Here is a 21932-nt window from a genome sequence, read left to right on the forward strand (position 1 = left end):
TATGTAGTATATAATGGCCATTTCGATGAACCTTTAAATCCATAGCCATACAGTCGTTAAAACGTCTGCCTAAAGGCATACTCACAACTGGACAAGCAGGTGTCTTAGCAAACACTTTACATGTTGTACACTCATTATATATTTGATCTAAATCGTTTAAATAACCTTTGTCCCAAACGCCTGCATCAGTCAATAAGGCCACTAATCTCTGTTTCGAAGGATGTGCAAATTGTTTATGTAATTTTAATAAAGCCTTATAACGTTCATCCTGAGACAAAGTATTCAATTGGACGCTAAAAACCTCATCCAATCGAGTATCACTAGCTATAGGGACACTATAATGTCCACTAGATGTGAAGTCTAATGCACATTTCTTTCCAAAAATCTCTGCTTGATCATATTCCAGATCCAATTTGACATTGGCACTCTTTAATGTCTTTAAGCTTAATAACAAAGGAATACTAGAGTCCACAATGTCAATTTCAAGCATAAAATGATGCTCCGCAATAACACATGGAACATGAACACGCTTCAGGGATTGAAGACATTCTCCACCTCCAAATTTAAAACATTTGGTGCCTGGAAATTCCTTAATTTCACAAATTTTATTAGGTTGAAATGTGCTTAGAAATGTTTCATACCAAACTTTACCACACACAGTACTAGTACATGCTGTATCCAATACAGCACTGTGTTGCGATTCTTTGCCTAACCTATTCATTTCAGTTTCATTATAACCTGTATACATTATAACATTTTCTGCACTTTCAGTCAACAACACTTTACTTTTATCATCAGAATCTGTAGTGTTCACATTTTCCCAACTGTCAGGACAGTCTTTTAACAAATGACTAAAAAGAACCACAACCATGACAACGCATAGTACGTCCAGAAAATGACTTTGGGTTACTAAATTTATCCATATTAGCACCTCTTCCTCTATAGCCACCATATTGAAAACCTCTGAAAGGGGGGCGACCTCGTCCACCGCGATAACCAGCACCACGATTAAATTTATAATAACCTGCTGCCGCAAGAACACTTTCTGAAGGTAAGGGTTCCAATTTAAAGTTACTATGTATTGGAGCAAAAGAGGTACCCGAGCCCTTAAACCTTTTTAGAGAAACTTTGGCTTGGTCATACAAGGTAGCTTTATTTTCATAGTTCATTCCTGTAAGGACTATCATACGGTCATCGTCAGATATATTTGCACATTTTAAAAGTTTGAATGCCAGAATTTCCTGTAATAAAGTCATTCCTTTTTTTACTATTTTGGCATACTTTGAATCAAAATCTGAGATAAATTCACTGATTGACTGATCACCTTTCGTTTATAGTCCTCAAAATCTGCATACTTTTCAAGACTGTCTACAAGATCATCCTTTCCTAAATGTTTATCAAGAAATGTTAACAAAACATCAAAACCTTGATCTGTCATCAACTCATCCATCGATACTCAGTTCATCGAACACTCTCTCACGTATACTATGTTTTTCGTGTTCTGGAAGAGACAATGCCACAGCAATTCCTTGCTTGGCCTCCTCTAAATTAGTTATTTCCCTCCATGCAATTAACTCTTGCTTGTAACGTTCATAAATTTTATCGTCAGAAAACACCGGAGGATTCAACTTCAAACTCATTTTCTGTTTCAATCGCTGTCGTTTGTTTACAATTTGTCCAACTTCCGGTAAATTGTCACTCAATGGCTTTACGCTAACCTCACATTTTTATACTTCCGGTTTTTCGCCAACCGTATTTATTCACTGAATTTCCTTCTGACTTCACTGTCAATTCACATAAAAAGTTGTGTAACACAATTATAAACGCCCTAGGTATAGTTTTCGCCACTATATTGAGCGCCTCACGCAACTGCTACCATGTTAAATATAAACTTAATTGTTTAATCGTACAGTATATCTTTTTATTGGCGCCATGTCACAAACTCAAAGTACGCATGCTCCACTAGGCATGTATAAAAATAAGGATTGGAAACGTACAAAATAAAGAGTAACAAACGGTAAGTACACGAAACTAAAACAATAAACAAATACAAATATTAACATGTGGGGATCAAACACGCGACCTCCAGGCTATAGCGAGCCAGCGTATTACCCAGCTAGTCACCGTGGCTCTTCACATGGCTAATAATTTCTTTAAAATAACCCCTTTGAAGAGACTTTGAATGAATGGTTAGTATGAGACCTCTGGTTCCGAGTTCACAAAGCATTCTTAGACTTAAGTTAAGAATTTACCCAAAATTGTTCACCTTGTTTTAACTAAATTTATAAGACTTTTGTTGTTTTAATGTACAAAATACATCAACCAAATACATCAATAAAAAAATATGTGCAAAGTTTTGTGCTTCTGGATCAAAGATATTTGTCATAAACAGTGATTGAAAGTTGAGTAAATTCTTAACTTAAGTCTGAGAATGCTTTGTGAACTCGGGGCCATGTTATAATTATTCACAATGGAATGTTTCATACAGACAGTTTGACTTATTGTTTCACATAGACAGTTTCACTTATTGTTTCTGAATTTTATCACATTCTACCATTGGATTTTGTCCACCAGTTGGGTTAAATAACGCTGTTTAATGACTCTCGTCATGTTCATTATCAGGCGGATCAAAATCAGGTACATCACATCCTGTATAAGCACCATTCTCTACACAATATTGTATTAACTGTCTCCAATTCTCATCCTGTCAAAATAAATACCAAATGAAATGTTGTTTAACGTCCTACTGTTCAAAGCCCAGCTGAGGCATGGGCCTGAGGAGCCCAGGCCCAGGGCCCCACGGTTTAAGGGACCCCGCGGTTCATGGCAAAAAGAGAAAAATTCAAATTCCAGATGAATGTTTTACGGTAATCTATCTAACGGCGGGAGGGCGGAGACTGAGCTATCCACCAACCTTCTCTGTGTAGTTCCACTCGGTGATCGGTCTAGGCTTTAGGGCTTGTATGCCATTCGGAACTGAATAGATTTCGTGTGTGATCAGATATTATGTAATTATTCTTGTATTACAGACCGTTTAATTGTGTGTTACGCATGCGTGCCATTCGAAAGGATATGAAATAATCTTTTCGTCGCGTTACGGTTAAGGGCCCCACGATTCTAGTCAGGCTAAGGAGAGAGAGAGAGAGAGAGAGAAATGGGCTTTAACGTCCACTCGACACAAACTAGGTAATTTCGGGACTAACATGGTTTAATTTTATTTTAATAATTTGTTTGTGCGTAGGGGTCTTTAGCAGTGGGAGGAAACCGGAGGACCCGGAGAAAACCCACGAGGTTGGACAGGCGACCCTACTCCTTGTCACATACAACCGGGGAATCGAAACCACGCCAGTTGACTCAATGACAGACCTTATGATACAGCGAACACCCACTAACCATGCGGCCATCCAACCTTTATTGTAAATACATAGGCCTATTAGTATCGACAAGGGGTGGGGGCGACTTTATGGTAAAGCGCGCATGTGCTAACCATTCAGCCATCCAACCCCCCTAGTCAGGCTAAGGGCTCCGCTCTGGTTAAGCTGGGCTCCGAATTGGGCTAATGAAGATGGGCATACGCCATACAATGTGCTATGAGGGAAATTTTTCCCAGACAATGGCACTACGGCCTTCTCTTATATTGAATTCCAACTGTCAAGGGATCTTTTACGTGCACGCCAATGTGTACACGGGACCTTGGTTTTTCAGCCCATCTGAATGACTAGACAGCTGTCCTTGTCAGACCCTTCGTCCTGCATCACTGACAAGGGGGAATCACGCCGGAAAATCTCGATGAACTTTCTCGGCCCATGGGGGGATCGAACACCTGACCTTCAGGCTAGCGAGTCAGCATCTTACCCACTTAGCCACCGTGACCCCCCCCCCCCTCAAAGTAAATACATGTCTGAACTTTTATGGGGGGATGGATGGTTGAATGGTTTAACACCTGTGCTGCAGATCATAAGGTCTGTCAATCATTGAGTCAAGCAGCTTGGTTTCAATTCCACACTTGTACGTCACAATCAAGAAGTAACATTGAACCATATGTTAGTCCCATAATTTTGCCCGGACAGCGGCACTATTGCCTACTCTTATATCGAATTCCAACTGCCAAGGGATCTTTTACGTGTATTCCAATGTATACATGGGACCTCGGATTTTCGTATCATCCGAATGACTAGACAGCTGTCCTTGTCAGGCCCTCCGTCCTGCATCCCTGACAAGGGGGACAACATTAATGAGATATAAAAATAAAAAAATATGAGAAAATAAATATACCTGAATTAGAACAAACGGATTGCCAATAATAACTAACGCTGCTTGTGCTCTTGTAATAGCTACATTAAAACGTTTTGGGTTACTAAGGAAACCAAGAACATGGCGTAAATCAAGTCCCAGCAACTTCTCATTAGATCGTACCTGTACAATAAAAACAAAATTTAAATATTAGGCAAATTTTATGTTAATTATAAATTTTTACCTTCAATGGTTTGTTAACAGCCTAGCGATTACCATATATTGGGTGGCCCAGACAAAAAAAAACGCCAAAAATTCTCCATTTATCAAACATCTATTTTGTACGACATGTGAAATGTTAATGATATAGGTACAATACTTTTTTAATTATTTTACTTTTAAAGGCTACTTCTTTTTTCTGGGGCACCCAGTATACATAACTGGGCAAGTTGCAAATCAGAGAGAGAGAGCAAGATAGAGAAAAAGAGAGAGGAGAGAGAGAGAGAGAGAGAGAGAGAGCAAGATAGAGAAAAAGAGAGAGAGAGAGAGAGAGAGAGAGAGAGAGAGCAAGATAGAGAGAGAGAGAGAGCAATAATTCCATTGTGAGTAGGGGTCTTTAGCAGTGGAAGAACCCGGTTGAAAACTCACAAGTTTGGACAGGTGACCCTACCCTTGTCACGTACACGCGGGTAATTGAAACTACGCAATGACAGACCTTTTGATCCAACGCACGCTAACCATTCAGCCACCCAACCCCCCAAGTTGCCGATCATTTAATGTCGTTGTTCTGCACGAATGAGTATATGCAATGTGCTAAGACTCAGGCAGTGATGTTTTCACCTACCCTTCATTGTATTCCAACTGCCAAGGGATCTTTTACGTGCATGCCAATGTGTACACAGGACCTCAGTTTTTCATCCAATCCGTAGGACTAGACGATATTCTTGCCATGCCCTCTGTGCTGAATCACTGACTCAGGGAAATCACAATGGAAAATTCTGAGCTACCTTTTCGGCCGAAATTGGAATCTAATCCACGACCTCTGTGGCTCCCTGATAACCAAGACTATTCTTCTGTAATAATTTTATAAAGAACCTACTGTTTATGGAATGCGAATATGAAATAGATATATTGTTACCGTGGAAATAATCACAACTTGTCTCTCTTGACCTTGAAATTCTTCAACTGAACCAACCTTGACCCTTTCAATACCAAGTTTCTCTATCAACAGTCGGATCTTCTCAATCTTAAAATATAACACGGATAATTAGACCATACAAAAAATATAACACGGATAATTAGACCATACAAAAAAATATAACACAGATAATTAGACCATACAAAAAATATAACACGGATAATTAAACCATACAAAAAAAAATGTTCTGGTTCTCTTACAAATCTAATGACGGAGAAAGGTTTTTGTTTTTGTGTTTTATTTCGTCAGAGGATCACTACATGATTACATGACTTCTGAAACATCACATTTATCTCTTCATGTTGTTTATAGTAATGTTTGATTATCCAGGTATCATTTATGATTGTCAATATCAGTGTTGCATACTTGATAATTGGGTTCAAATGTTTCTATGGAGTTACTTTCTACTTCTTTTATATGGCCTTATATATAATGTAATAGTAAGTGCAGGAGGACCACACTTCTTACAAACAAAACTGATAAGACACAAAGTACACAGACACTGCAAGCAATAAACAAGAAAGATTTATGACAGTGTCGAAAGTATTATACACTTTGTCAAGAGGACCAATCTTGAGGGCCCAGTATAAAGCCTGCCAAGCCTTTAGGTAAATCATACACTGTACAACCTATATTCTATATTATTTAAGGATTACCACGTATCAAATCGAAAAGATTATAGAAAAAAAAACCAACATATAATTAACATGGCCCTATTTAATTAGCTTCCATAGAGTGTACAGTACCTGTTTTCTATAAGGTGTGATAATTCCTATATCTTCAACATCTATATTTAAATCAGTATGTTTAATTAGACTCTGTAGATATTGTACAGTTAAAACAGCTTCACCTGGATTAAACCATGATGGACTATTACCTTCACGTAAATCTTCTCCCTGTATTAACAAAATCAAATGAAATGAAATGGGGTTTAACATCCTACTGTTCTGCTTCTAGTGGGCTAATGAAGACAGGCATATTCCATACAGTGTGTAATGATGGAAATTTTGCCCGGGCACTATGGCCTACTCTTATATCGAATTCCAACTGCCAAGGGATCTTTTACATGAACACCAATGTATACACAGTTATTTTGTCTCATCCGAATGACTAGACAGCTGTCCTCTGACAAGGAGAAACCACGCTGGAAAATCACAATGAAATTTCTCGGCTAATTCAGTGATCGAACACGCGACCCCCAGGCTAGCGAGCCAGCGTCTTATCCACTTAGCCACCATGGCTCCCATATTAACAACACAATAACACATATGTTATTAGGGTTTTAAAAAGGGAATTCTGTTTCATCAAAATTTAAAATGGTAATATCATTAATTTACATGGAATATTAAATTGCAGTGATATTATTAACTTTAAATACCATTACATTTTAAATTATTCAGATATACCATTGAATATTAAATTGTTTTGATATTAAAATACCCTTATACCATGGAATATTACGTTATTGAGATGATATATAGAATACTAATTTGTTGAGATATTATTAACTTACCTGAATATCATATTAACTTACCCGTACACCGCGAAATACTAAATTATTGACACCCAGTATTATTAAATTACCGGTACCTAAACCATGGAATATTAAATTATTGAAATGATATTAACTTAGCTGTTCATATACCGTGGAATATTAAATTATTGAGATGATATTAACTTTATCGTACATCATGGATTACTAATTTGTTGAGATATTATTAACTTACTTGTATTACATGGAATACAATAGGAACACCTTGAGTTGATAAAATGGACCTCAAATTATTGAGATACCATGGAATATCAAATTATTGTAATGTTATTAACTTACTCGTATACCATGCAATATTTTGGAATATTGAGATTAACTTACCCTGTATACTATGGAATATTGAGATTAACTTACCCCGTATACTATGGAATATTGAGATTAACTTACCCCGTATACTATGGAATATTGAGATTAAATTACCCTGTATATTATGGAATATTGAGATATCATTAACTTACCCTGTATATTATGGAAAAATGAGATTAACTTACCCCGTATATTATGGAATATTGAGATTAACTTATCCCGTATATTATGGAATATTGAGATTAACTTACCCTGTATACTATGGAATATTGAGATTAACTTATCCCGTATACTATGGAATATTGAGATTAACTTATCCCGTATATTATGGAATATTGAGATTAACTTATCCCGTATACTATGGAATATTGAGATTAACTTATCCCGTATATTATGGAATATTGAGATTAACTTACCCTGTATACTATGGAATATTGAGATTAACTTACCCCGTATATTATGGAATATTGAGATTAACATACCCTGTATACTATGGAATATTGGGATTAACTTACCCTGTATACTATGGAATATTGAGAATAACTTACCCTGTATACTATGGAATATTATGGAATATTGAGATATTAATAACTTACCCCGTGCACCATGGTATATTGAGAATAACTTACCGTATGCCATGGAATATTATGGAATATTGAGATATTATTAACTTACCGTGTGTACCATGGAATACTGAGATTAACTTACCTGTATACCATGGAATATTGAGATATCAATAACTTACCCATATACCATGGAATATTGAGATATTAATAACTTACTTGTATACCATAGAAATTTGAGATATTAATAACTTACCCGTATACCATGGAATACAACAGGAACACCTTGAGTTGGCAACATTGACCAGTTAACTAGAGTATGAGTTAAACTTGGATCAGCTTTCACTTTCAGTTGATTAAAGTAAAATAATTTTGATGGTAGATGAAGTATGGACGGATGAGAACGATAATTCTCTATCAACATCGTCACCTGTAGTCATAGAATTAATCACCTATATTAGTCATTATTATTATATTTATTCAGTAGATGACATCAGAGACCCATCAAACATATCAGATACCCAACATTACACAAATCAGAGGCCCAACATCACACAAATCAGAGGCCCAACAACACACAAATCAGTGACAGAACATCAAACATACCAGAGATGCAACGATACCCAACATACATGTATCAGAGACCCAACATCACACAAATCAGAGACCCGACATTTTGGTTGAGAAGCCAGTGCCCTACCACTCAATCTGATTAAAATACAGATCTATATTTCGTTTCGCCTTTTTTTTTTATAATTTTGATGGTCTCTACTACATGAAGATGTCCAGTTGTAGTAGAAGGTCGTGTCAGAGGTCATACGAGCGGCTTTTGACCCTATGACGTCAGACATTTGATAAACCAATCAGCATCAATGTCTCTAGTGGGTTACCCACAGTTCTGTGCACCTCACGCGCCATAACAGACCGTTTCATTGACTAACCCCTCACGTCATCTAGAACGCCATCTTCAATAGAAGGCTTGATCTCGCTTTAACTACGTACATCTTATCAAGGCCTTCACGTAATACCCTGCATATGCGGCACTAATTTCGATTAGGTACAAGCCCAACTTGTGAGCCTATCAGATTCCTCGATCAACGCGAATACCAAGTCTTGTGGTTTCTAGCTAAAATGTCTACCTGGGATAATCGAGTTGCAAAGTTCAAGGTTCATTCAATGTCAAGGTTTCCATGGAGGTCGCGATGTCACAACCTCTGATTGGACGCTACTGCTCATGTGTCTGTAGATAACGTAGCTATAAGTTCGGGAATTGTGAAGTAAACAAGCAACGGGCAGATGTTGAGAAACTCGCAGGCGTTGCTTCAGGAACATGCTAGAACGCGAGTTATATAACAACTCTTCCAGATCCTAGTGTAGTAAAGACAAGTAAAACGAAATTTTGAACTGTGTTTTAATCAGAGAGAGAGAAATGGGGTTTAACGTCCACTCGACACAAACTAGGTCATTTCGGGACTAACACATGGTTAAATTTTATTTCACTAATTCGGTTGCGTAGGGGTCTTTTAGCAGTGGGAGGAAACCGGAGGACCCGGAGAAAACCAACGGGGTTGAACTGGCGACCCTACTCCTTGTCACGTACAACCAGGGATTCGAAACCACGCCAGTTGACTCAATGACAGGCCTTATGAATGCTAACCATTCAGCCCTCCACCCCCCCCCCCCACCATTTATTTCGAACCAGGACCCTTGATTATAAATCTGAATAAATTTATTTACCAAATTAGGATCGAAGCCGCCATATTCAGAAAATTGTTGTGCGTTGTAACAATAGATCTGCCTTTCCATTAATCTTTCAAGCAAAGATAACTCTAATCCAAATAATTTAGCATCTGGTGACATCAATACCGGTCCTAACTGTTTTGGATCACCTGCAAGAACTATCTGAAATAAAAATAGCATCATAATAGAGAGAAAGAGATGGGGTATATTGTCCGCTCGACACAAACTACGTCATTTCAGGAATAACATATGGTTCAAATTTATTTCAATAATTTGCTTGCTCATAGGGGTCTTTAGCATGGGAGGAAACTGGAGGACCCGGGGAGAAAACCCATGAGGTTGGACAGGCAACCCTACTCCTTGTCACGTCAAAACCACGTCAGTTGACTCAATGACAGACCTTATAATACAACGTACACGCGCTAACCAATCGGCCATCCAACCCATAATAGAGAGAGAAAAAGATGAGGTAAAACATCCACGTGACACAAACTAGGTCATTTTGGGACTAACATAATACAATTTTATTTCAATAATGGGGTTTAATGTCCACTCAACACAAAATTTCAGGAATAACATATTTCAATTCTATTTCAATAATTCAATTGCACGGAGTAATCTTTAGCATGGGAGGAAACCAGAGAACCTGGATAACACCCACAGGTTTAGGCAACCCACAGAGTTAGGCAGGCGATCGAATTCCACATCACTATGAATCGAAACTATGCAACTTGACTCAATGATGCATCTTATAATCATAAGACCATTCGGCCACCCAACCCCCTTGACATCTATGAAGGCATCCATAATGAATTCCTTACTAATAAAGCAGCAAACTGATCAGCAGTATAATAAGAGGGATGACATCAGGGCCAGTTAAATTAGCTCTTCTGCAAATAATATTAACTTTTTTTCTTCTGCAAATTAAATTCTAAAACCAATTTTTTAATTATTTTTCGAAAATTACATAACGGTGTTCGAAGTATATCTGGATAAAAAATATTTCCGATTTAGTGTAAATGGGAACATAAAATAGTACACAGAGGCGTAAAATGAGTAAAAGATAACAATTCTGCCAGGACCAGTTTGTATTACTACATCTGATGTAAACAATACATGTGTTGTCGATGTCAAAAAAAAAGGGTTTTGCATTACTGCTGAGAAACAGATTGATAAAGCAGACGATAAAATGAATTAAGTTGTTTACCTGTCCGTCTGCACCTGATACAAGACCTAGTGGTATCAAACATTCTGGTTCCGTAGCTTGACCTGCCTAGATATAAAATTGGTAATTTATAAGTCACTGGTAACCATCTCAGATTGTTCTCACGATTTTACTTGTCTTTACTACACTTGGATCTGGAAGCGTTGTTATTTAACTCGTGTTCTGCTTGAAATGAGGGGTCAGCCAATCAAATGGTCTGTCGAATCGAGCGTTTGACCTTTTTTGCGCGGAACTGTGGGTAGACATTACCAGCGATAGAAATCAAAACAAAGCAAAAGTAGATAAAAAATACATGGCGGTCGCTAATTGGTTAATCAAATGACAGACGTAATCAGGTCAAATGTCGCTTGCTTGGTACCTGACGTCATAGAACGTGAACTCCCACTATAACTTGTTAGATCTACATGTAGTGTAGGCCATTGAAAGTATAAAAAACGAAACGAAATATAGATCAATATTTTAATTAGATTGTCTCATGAAGCTACTAGTTTCGTTCTTATTCGAACTCATCAGGATTAAGCGAGATTATGTGAATATTCCCTTTATAACAGTATAGTTTTTGGGGACCAGAACAAAGTCTCGGGTGGACAGGAGCTATTCTGTTTCCATTGAGTCGCTGCTTCCGTAATTATGTTTGAACAGAAAGTCGACTAAAGAATTGCCATTATAAAATGCTTATTGATTGTGTCGTTTAAAATAAATAAACATATGGGAGTTATTTTGAAAGGGATTTTCCCATGTTACAAACACCAGTGGTTGGATAGACATCAAAAAGCTTCTCCTCAAAAATAAATGCAAGGGAGCAAATCAGACGACTGGAGGAATCCCCACACAGTTGAACAGACAACCCTATTCCTGGTCACGCATAAGTTCTCGATCGAAACCACGCAACTTGACCAAATGAAAGATGACTTGACATAACCCCCTCCCTTACCTGACATATAAATGATATCAAAAGCTCACCTCATCCACAAATGCATGAGTAAAATGTCCGACCTTTAATCCCAGATTAAACATAGACCCGGCCATATTACACGTACACACAACTATACGATGTCTGGATATAAGATTTAAATCTTCACCGGAGGCACTAAATGGTAAAACTATATCTGGAATAGCCTGAAACATACAATAACATAATAATAGTTCCATAAACATTGCAGCCATCTTGGTATTATGACTTCATATCAAAAATCGTAGTTCCATCAATTGTTGCACAACTGTCCAAATTTTATGTCGATCATATTTGAATTGTCAGAGCCTTAAGATTTGCTTGAAGGATGTCAAACCAGGAAGAACGAAAACAATCAGAATCTGAGCATATGGTCCAATTCTTAACTACAGATATACCATGTTTATTTATCATTGACCATTTTACATGGCCAAATCATTAACAATAATACAGCCTGCATTATCATTTAAACTTGGTTGCCTCACTCTGTCTTCAGGCTTGACACTAAAAGATTGAATTCTAAAGTGCCATTCTCCTCACCCCTACCGGAAATGACACAAAATCAACAACCGAGCCAAGGGAAATAACTCCATTCCTTCAAGCGTCGCTTGACATTGGAATGACACTACCAAAATCATCTAACAAAATATAGAATTATTTTAGAATCATCACTGAACATAATGCAAGTTGTCATTCATTAGTTAAAGGAGCTAAATCGCTAACATTTGGGACCTAGAAATTGACAAAAGTGGGTCACAACGCATATAATACTGTAATATGAATGTATATAAACTGATTTACATTCAATGGTTTCTGTTTTTACTCCAATTTCAAATCAGTTATGTTCGGCGAAATAAGCCAGCAGTCTCAAGCGAGTGCAAATTTCTAGCGTCTGGTTATTCCAGTCTACATACGCCATTTGATTTGGTGCAATGTGTCTAGCCTCATCCCTCAAGTCTCTTGATACAACTGGGGCTGAAGCGCATTATGGTACACGATTCGTGTACCAATGGTAAAATGTTTATTTTGTCTTAAATATTGGATATCAAAAGCCCATCATTTTCCGGTAAGATCACAACATAAATGTTGATTTAATTTGACAAATAAATCGTGTTTTCAATGTTGAAGATTTTGGATGATATTCAGTTAGAGACTTAGCTACTTTAAGGCATGTGCTAAAAGTCACGCCCACACGATGTAATAGGCTAACAGGATAAAGGAAAATTCAGATAATCCCAAAATATCGACAAAAGAGTCAAACAAATTTTTTCCACTTACGCCTTCCTTGCGATGGAATGAATTAAGACGAACCATATCGCAAACTTTGACTTGACCACTTGCATACAATCTTTCTATCTGAAATAGACAAACTTTAAATTAACCGCTTGCAGAAATACACAAACTTTAACGATACATTATGGGAGATTAGATAAAATTTCAGTCAAATTGATCCACCCTGAACCGAGATGTTAGCGATTGATTTTGGGGCCTAGCCTCGATCATCATTTTGATTTAATCGGCAGCAGCAGACCAGGTTCTAATCCAGTAAATATCGCAGGCTAGCGATAACATTGAGAGTTGATTATGGTCTGGATACGTTAATTAATGTCTAATTAATAATTCAGATAACATTTCAGGCCTAAAAAAAGACCTGCAATTGGCAGATTTAGCTCTTGCCATCGCTAGCCTGCGATATTTAGCGAATTGGAAAACATTTTGTGAAGGACAATTAAACGAAAAAATGGATAATCGATACTTTGCTTTTTATCGTACCGACTTTAGTAATGATGACCGAGGATAGGCCGAAATTTCAATCGCTTATTTCTCAGTTCACAGAGGATCAATTTGACTGAAATTTTCAGCAAATTGCCTTTACATTATCTAGTTTTAACTATTATAGTGAGAACTGCCAACTTTTTATCTAATCTCCCATAATTTATCTTTAATGCAATGTTTCTTTGATTTTTTGCTAACTGAAATCCTCACCATTTCTTTTTCACATTTGATTTTGGAATTTAAGGATTAGACTTGTTGAAATATCACCTCAGTAGAAGCAGACGTTAAATAAACATATTTCACACATCAAGGATTATATGCGAGTGTCCAACCTCGTGGGTTTTCTCCGGGTCCTCCGGTTTCCTCCCACTGCTAAAGACCCCTACGAGCAAGTGATTATTGAAATAAAATTAAACCATGTGTTAGTCCCGAAATGACTTTGTTTGTGTTGAGTGGAGGTTAAACCACATTTTTCTCTCTCTCGCTCTCTATTAGCGAGTGATTTTGCAGTGGTTTCGATTCCCCGGTTGTACGTGACAAAGAGCAGGGTCGCCTGTCCAACCGGGTCGTCTGGTTTTCTCCCACTGCTAAAGCCCCCTACGCGCAAGCAAATTATTGAAATAAAATTGAACCATGTGTTGGTCCCGAAATTACCTAGTTTGTGTTAAACCCAATTTCGCTCTCTCTGTATAATTTAATATTAGAAATGAACCTAACTCACGAGAAGATCAGCAGCACTGTTTGATGGTGTACAGGCGACAATACGACTGGACGGAATTCTTAATAAAATCTGTAACATCGATTCCACCACTGTTATTGTTTTACCAGTTCCTGAAAGAAACACCACAACCTCATTCAATCTATAAAATCAGGTTTGTTTTATTAAAGATGCATTATGCAAAAGCTAGATCTGTCCATTGCCAGTTTTTATGCATTATGCAAGAGCTAGATCTTACTATCATTGTGGTCTGAAACCTTATGTTTAAGCAGACACAAGTTGTCTCCCTTATGGTGTAGATCTTCTGCCTTTTAGAGTAATAAAAAAAGAGATTGGAATTCTAACATGGAGAATGGTTGATTTTTATTTTCACCCCTGGATCCAAGGATCCGAATACAACAGTCCATTGTCAGTTTTTTTCTGTCTTCAAATGTTATATAACCTATTATTTAGACATTTATTCACCCGACAAGCCTTAATTAGCTCTCTAGACCATCAGATGGCTTAGATATTGAATAGATTAGAACAGCCTTGCCATTTAATAATATAAGGTTAAAATGGATAAACAAGACTATAATCAGGCCCCGAGTTCACAACGCATTCTCAGATATAAGTTAAGAGTTTACGCAACTTTCAATCACTGTTTATGAGAAATATCTTTGATCCAGAAACACAAAACTTTGCATATAGTTTCTTATTGATGTATTTAATATATTAAAACAAGGAAAGTTTTATAAAGAGCTATAATTTTAGTTAAAATAAGGCGAACAATTTTGAGTAAATTCTTAACTTAAGTCTGAGAAAGCTTTGTGAACTTGGGGCCTGATCTTTCTAAAACCCAACTCAAGCAGCATCTTGACTTGCAAGAAGTAGAACTGTCAAGCAAACAATACCTGGTGGTCCAAATATTATGTAAGGCAATGGACGACTTTGTCCCAGCACTATTTTAATAACGGCCATTTTCTGACAGTCGTTTAAATCTGGATTAATAAAGACAATCTTATCCTGAATCCATGGACTAATACTAGGTAAATATTTTTTGGGTTTCCGTGGCGACGCTGGAGCGACTGTTTTAGTTTGTTTGTGTCCAGGTAACTTTCCGTCATTGCAAGATTCTAAAATTTCCTTCACTTTATTAATGTTCGCATATTTAGTGGGAGAAGAAGGTTTTGTTTTTTCTGGTTTTTCTTGCTCTTGCTGTGGTTTCTGATAGTTTATATATGTTGTATCTAACGGTACGACGTCCATATTGTAAACAGGTTTCTTGACTTCAATTTGTGGTGTCTTCATTGTTACGTTCAAGGGAAATAAAACTGAAAGATATAAAACATTAATTACAATATACAGAGAATCTTCTGTTTGTCTTTTTTTATATCAAAAATATCCAATCTAATTAAAATATAGATCTATATTTTGTTTCGTTTTTTATACTTTCGATGGCCTACACTACATGTATATCTAACAAGTTATAGTGGGAGTTCACGTTCTATGACATCAGGTACCAAGCAAGCGACATTTGACCCGATAACGTCAGTCATTCGATTAACCAATTAGCGACCGCCATGTATTTTTAAATCTACTTTTGCTTTGTTTTGATTTCTATCGCTGGTAATGTCTACCCACAGTTCCGCGCAAAAAAGGTCAAACGCTCGATTCGACAGACCATTTGATTTACTGACCCCTCATTTCAAGCAGAACACGAGCTAAATAACAAGTCTTCCAGATCCAAATGTAGTAAAGACAAGTAAAAACGAAATTTTGAACTATAAAAAACGAAACAAAATTGGATCTGTGTTTTAATTAGATTGAAAAATATCAACACAAGTCGATAATGTAATTGACCAATGAAATTCATGTTAAGCGATATCTCCTAAAAAAGTAGAATATGAAAGATATCGCACAAGTAATAGCTACTGTAGAATGTGTTATTTGGTGATAAATCATAATATTCATCATCAAGGCTCTTAAGATGGCGTCATTGATGCAGGACTGAGGGCCTGACAAGGAACAACATATAGCCGTTCAGATGATACGAATAACCGAGGTCCCGTGTACACACTGGCGTGCATGTAAAAGATCCCTTGACAGTTGGAATTTGATATAAGAGTAGGCCGTAGTGCCGCTGTCTGGGCAAAATTTCACTCATAGCACACTGTATGGCGTATGCCCCGTCTTCATTAGCCCAGTTCGGAGCAGAACAGTAGGACGTTAAACTCCATTTCATTTTATTTCTTAAGATGGCCGACTATAGCTAGCTGCAATCAGGCTATCAGACAATCCTTAACACAGACCAAAGATAAAACGGCTGTTGTACACAAATTTTTCACATAATTCAGAGCACCATGATGTTGACATGCATCAGCCGTGGTACTGTTAATAAATACCATCATGGTTAGGACAGTCATCAACAACAGATATTACTGGAGGAGGTAGATTGTTCATTTTGGGGCTTTTTTCTGCAAACTGAACTAAAACAAGGCTACATAATTATGTTCAGTAGTCAGATTTAGGATATGTTATTTTGTAATATTAGATAGAGCATGTCAACTACTGCCATTCTAGATCGCCCATGTGAAATAATGCCATTCCAGACACCCGATGTCAATTACTGAGATTCCAGATAGCCAATGTCAACTACTGCCATTCTACTGTCATCCCAGATAGCCCACGTCAACTACTGCCATTCTACTGTCATCCCAGATAGCCCATGTCAACTACTGCCATTCTACTGTCATTCCAGATAGCCTACGACAACTACTGTCGTTCTACTGTCATTCCAGATAGCCTACGACAACTACTGCCATTTTACTGCCATTCCAGATAGCCCATGTCAACTACTGTCATTACAGATAGCCCACGTCAACCACTGTAATTCTACTGTCATTCCAGATAGCCCACGTCAACTGTAATTCTACTGTCATTCCAGAAAGCCCATGTCAACTACTGCCATTCTACTGTCATTCCAGATAGCCCATGTCAACTACTGCCATTCTACGTCATTCCAGATGGCCTAAGTCAACTACTGCAATTCCAAATATAATCTCTATATACTTACAATCTATTCCTAGTTGTTTTACAGCCAATCTTATACCCTGATGACATCTTCGCAAGGATGTCCTGCAGCACAAAAATACAAAAATTAATATCTACGTGTATGTGTAAAATATTGTCATTTAGTTTTCATTAGTAGGACATTAAACCCCATTTCATTTAATTTCATTTCGTGGGGATTGGATGGCCGAATAAATAGCATGTACGCGCTGTATCATAAGGTCTGCCATTGAGTCAACTGGCGTGGTTTCGATTCCACGGTTGTAAGTGGCAAGGAGTAAGGTCGCCTGTCCGGGTCCTCCGGTTTCCTCCCACTGCATTTCATTTCTTTGATAATGTTTTTATACCTGGGCCCTTATTCACGAAAACTTAAACTAAGATACAATCGAAATTTTAAGAAATACTGCAATTCGATTGGCTGACCAATATGCAAATTGGATATATGCAAATTGATTTTACTGGTCAGCCAATCGAATTGCAGTATTTCTTAAAATTTCGATTGTATCTTAGTTTAAGTTTTCGTGAATAAGGGCCCTGCTTCAATTTAGAGGTTAATTTCTGAGGCCAGGTCAGGCCCGTAGCCAGCAGGGGGGGAGCAAGAGGGGCATGTTGGTCATTGGCTTCGTACCGCGTCGATTTTTTCTAGGGGAAGCAGCTGTCCCTCTTGCACTCCGCCCATCCTGCAGGTTTCTATAATTTCCGTTCAGGACATAATGCCATGTAATTACCTGTTAAATGTAAACTCTACATCATAATCTTCTCCGTTATATTTATTATGAAAGTCATAGCTAAATTTCAGTAAAACTTCTTGATTCAAAACCTATCATACAAAAAAACATAAATTACGAGAACTTGAAAATATTATTTATATATAGTTAGTGCAGGGGGACTGCACCATACATAAACATAGAGAGAGAGAGAAATAGGGTTTGACATCCACTCGACACAAACTGGGTCATTACAGGACTAACATATGGTTCAATTTTATCCCAATAATTCGCTTGCGCGTAGGGGTCTTTAGCATTGGGAGGAAACCGGAGGACCCGGAGAAAACCCATGAGGTTAGACAGGTGACCCTACTCCTTGTCACGTACAACCCGGGAATCGAAATCACACCAATTGATTCAATGACAGATCTTATGATACAATGTGGACGTGCTAAACATTCGGCCATCCAAGCCCCCCGATACATAAAGAAATATACAAGACAAATGTAAGGACATGACACACTATACAGACATCACAAACATATAAAAGATCAAGTGAATGGATAAACCTCCACTGCGCTGTACATTTCCCTGGTCAGTAGTCATATATAATTCACTCAAAATGAAAATCAAATCGTCGGTGAAGTGTCAAAAGCGTGTATCTAAGGATTTCTAAAGATTAAGAAATAGAAACTTTTGCATTTCAAAATTTCCACAAATCAAGATACAACATTTGGACACATGATATCCAGAACAGTTCTAATTGGCGTAGAGGTACACAGCTTAGACAGAAATGTGCATATTAATTGGGAGAGTTTAAAAATGCAAAAAAAGTGTATTTGACTAATTTCCCGACGAAATGTTGAGAGAAATTTATTTCTGTGGTCATGTGTGCAATGCTATCAGGTGAATTTTGCCTGGATAGTGGCATTTCGATCAGCTCTTCATGCTGGTTAATATATTTCAATGGGTCTCTTTTTAATACAAATAAAAATTCAAACCGCAAGATTATCTGCCGTTAATATTTTGATTTTGTTTTCTTAAACTGATGTTAAAGATGGGTTCCCAGAAAAGTATTTATCGGGTGGTTATTTCCAATAAAAGTATGGCAATTTTGGTATATATGGAAAGTAGAGATATCCAAACTTACTAGAAAAATACTGGATTTCCCGAAAAACACTCATGGAGCGTATACAGGACAAAAATGTAAGGGTTCCCCTGATAGACAGCCCGACGATTAGGAATTTCTGCACGCATGATGTCAAAGGTCACACGCGAACATTGAGCGCTTGATGTACAAGTAGATAAACTTTATGAAGAGTTAGACGTACAACACTTTCTGAGATAAAAATGACAGAAAAAGACGCGGCTAGTGGATAATCTGAGAATTTAATTAGGATTCAATATTTGTAATAAATAGTAAGCGATTAAAGACAACATCGTCTTATGTATGCAATGAATTCTCCTCTGACTTCCGAGAGAGGTAAGTCAAGTGTCATAAACATGACCTGGTTTGATCGAATTTTTATAGCAGGGCATTCCTTGGCAATTACAATGTTTGAGAAGGATTTGAAGCAAAATTATGACAAATTAATTAGTTTGAATATGTTTTTAGTCCATATATACCATTAAATCACCCAGTTTGTACGTGGGAATGTATCTTTAAATAATCAAATTGGTTTCTTGCGAAAAATTATATATTTTCTGAAAAAAAATGCAATGGCTGATCATTAGCTTTAAGATTGATTCTTGACAACAAAAATTCAAAAATTCAAATATGTAAAATTTGTCCAATGATTAAATTACCTCATGTACGAATCCCTCGTAATATGGTCCATCGGGATCCCCCGGTATCGAGAGTATAATTTTATCCCCCATTAAAACCGATGGTCGACCTTCTGCTAACCCTGTTACTGCTAATCCTAAACATCTACCCACATGTCGGAGACACACCTACAATTAAAGATACATAATAGGAGATTAGATAACAAGCTGACCGTTCTCACTATAATAGTTAAAGTTACAATTTCATATTTTTACGTTATATTTTTAAAATGTATTAACATAAAGCCTTAAAATAGATGGTATCTATAAACAGTCCTACCTTGTTAAAGAATAGTCCTATTAATCCTATAATTCACTATTGCCAGTTGAGAAATTGGCAAAAGTATCATTTTCAACTTCAAATTCAAACGTTTGAAGATAGCTATTCCATGGTGGGGAATAGGAAAACAAGGGAGGTAATTGGGAGGTAATTGTGTTATTGCCGGTGTGAAGATTTTTAAGTGTGAGAAAGATAACCTATGATCGTATAATAGTGAGTTGACAACAGAAAGACATAGAAATAATTATGTTTTGACTTTCTTAGAAAATATGAAATTGTAACTTTAAATAATAGATAATGTAATGGGAATATCCTGAAATTTTCAGTCAAATTACTTCACTCTAAGCTGAGAAATACTGATTTTAAAAATCTTGTAACCTTGATTGTCCTTTTTGACGTTGTGACAGAAATAAAAAAAATTATTATCCATTTTTGCGTTTAATTATGATTAATTTAAAATCTAATGAACATCAGAAGCATCAGATGGCATCCACAGTTGATTATGGTCTTGTCACGTTAATAAATGTCTAATTAATAGTTTATATAACATTTCAGGCCTAAAGAAAAACCAGCAATAGGCAGATTTAGTTCTTGCATAATGTATGTTTAAACAGGAAAAAATGGCTTTTAATTTTTCTGAGAGAAAGAGAGAGAGAAATGAGGTTCACAGTCCGCTCAACATAAACTAGGTCATTTGGGACTAACAATTGAAGAAATTCTATTTCAATAATTCGCTAGGGGTCTTTAGCAGTGGGAAGAAACCGGAGGACCCAGAGAAAACCCATGAGGTTGAACAGGAGACTCTTCCCCTTGTCACATACAAGAGGGGATTCGAAATCACGCCAGTTGACTCAGTGACAGACCTTGTGATTCCATGTGTATGCGTTAAACCAGTAGACCACCTTTTAAAGATACATTATGGAAGATTAGATAAAGAGCTGGCAGTTCTCACTATAGTAGTTAAAAACTTGATAATGTATAGGGAATTTGCTGAAAATTTTAGTCAAATTGATCCACTCTGAACCGAGATAAGGATTGCTTGTCCAACTTTGTGGTTTTTCTTCAGGTTCTCCTGTTTCCTCCCACTGCAAAAGACCTCTACGCGCAAGCAAATTATTGAAATAAACGTGATCTATATGTTAGTCCCAAAATGACCTAATTTGTGTCGAGCGGACCGTGAACCGCTCTCAAAAGGAATCTAGACTGAAAAATCCAGAAGACCTTTCGAAAGATCAAACTTGGGTTCCGAACTCCTTGTTAGGGAGCCAGCATCATGTGCACTTTGTCGCTATGGCTCCAATTTTTGTTTTAATCTTAACCAAACTGATTAAAATACAGATCTATATTTCGTTTCGTTTATTTATACTTTCGATAGCCTACACTACATGAAGATCTGACCGGTTGAAGCGATAGGTCGCGTCAAAGGTCATACACGCGGCTTTTGACCCTATGCCGTCAGACATTTGATTAACCAATCAGCATTGATGTTACTAGTTGAATACCCACAGTTCCGTGCAAAACACGTCTAAAGCTCGCCGTAACAGACTGTTTCATTGGCTAATACCTCACACCATTCAGAACACGTCAATGATAACAACACTTCCAGATCCTAGTGTAGTAAAGACAAGTAAAACAAAATTGTGAACTATAAAAACGTCAATGATAACAACACTTCCAGATCCTAGTGTAGTAAAGACAAGTAAAACGAAACTTTGAACTATGAAAAAACAAAATCGAAATAGGATCTGTGTTTTAATCAGATTGAATCTTAGCCAAGAACTTTTTGTTTTTTTTATATATTACCAAT

The 21932-nt window shown here is 37.1% G+C and overlaps 1 protein-coding gene across 5 annotated transcripts in view; it reads right to left on the minus strand.

Moving 5' to 3' along the window:
• Positions 1-1900: 1900 nt before the first annotated feature.
• Positions 1901-21932, minus strand: part of LOC126827508 (RNA helicase Mov10l1) — a 34842-nt gene continuing 14810 nt past the window's right edge. For 2 of the 5 annotated variants that reach the window (XM_050556924.2, XM_050556923.2), the window contains exons 6-19: positions 19828-19974; positions 18043-18134; positions 17319-17380; positions 15157-15576; positions 14267-14376; positions 13048-13125; positions 11781-11936; positions 10800-10865; positions 9590-9754; positions 8109-8282; positions 6178-6327; positions 5372-5479; positions 4276-4416; positions 1901-2704 (exon numbers count right to left, since the gene is read on the minus strand). In XM_050556924.2, coding sequence (XP_050412881.1) covers positions 2594-2704; positions 4276-4416; positions 5372-5479; positions 6178-6327; positions 8109-8282; positions 9590-9754; positions 10800-10865; positions 11781-11936; positions 13048-13125; positions 14267-14376; positions 15157-15576; positions 17319-17380; positions 18043-18134; positions 19828-19974 — 1980 coding nt within the window. In that variant the 3' untranslated portion in view covers positions 1901-2593. Of the gene's footprint in view, positions 2705-4275; positions 4417-5371; positions 5480-6177; positions 6328-8108; positions 8283-9589; positions 9755-10799; positions 10866-11780; positions 11937-13047; positions 13126-14266; positions 14377-15156; positions 15577-17318; positions 17381-18042; positions 18135-19827; positions 19975-21077; positions 21594-21932 lie in introns of those variants that run through there. The other 3 variants (XM_050556926.2, XM_050556927.2, XM_056102478.1) reach the window with 3 other exon arrangements.

Source organism: Patella vulgata, chromosome 7 (genome assembly GCF_932274485.2).
Source record: "Patella vulgata chromosome 7, xgPatVulg1.2, whole genome shotgun sequence".
Taxonomy (NCBI): Eukaryota; Metazoa; Mollusca; class Gastropoda; family Patellidae; genus Patella; species Patella vulgata.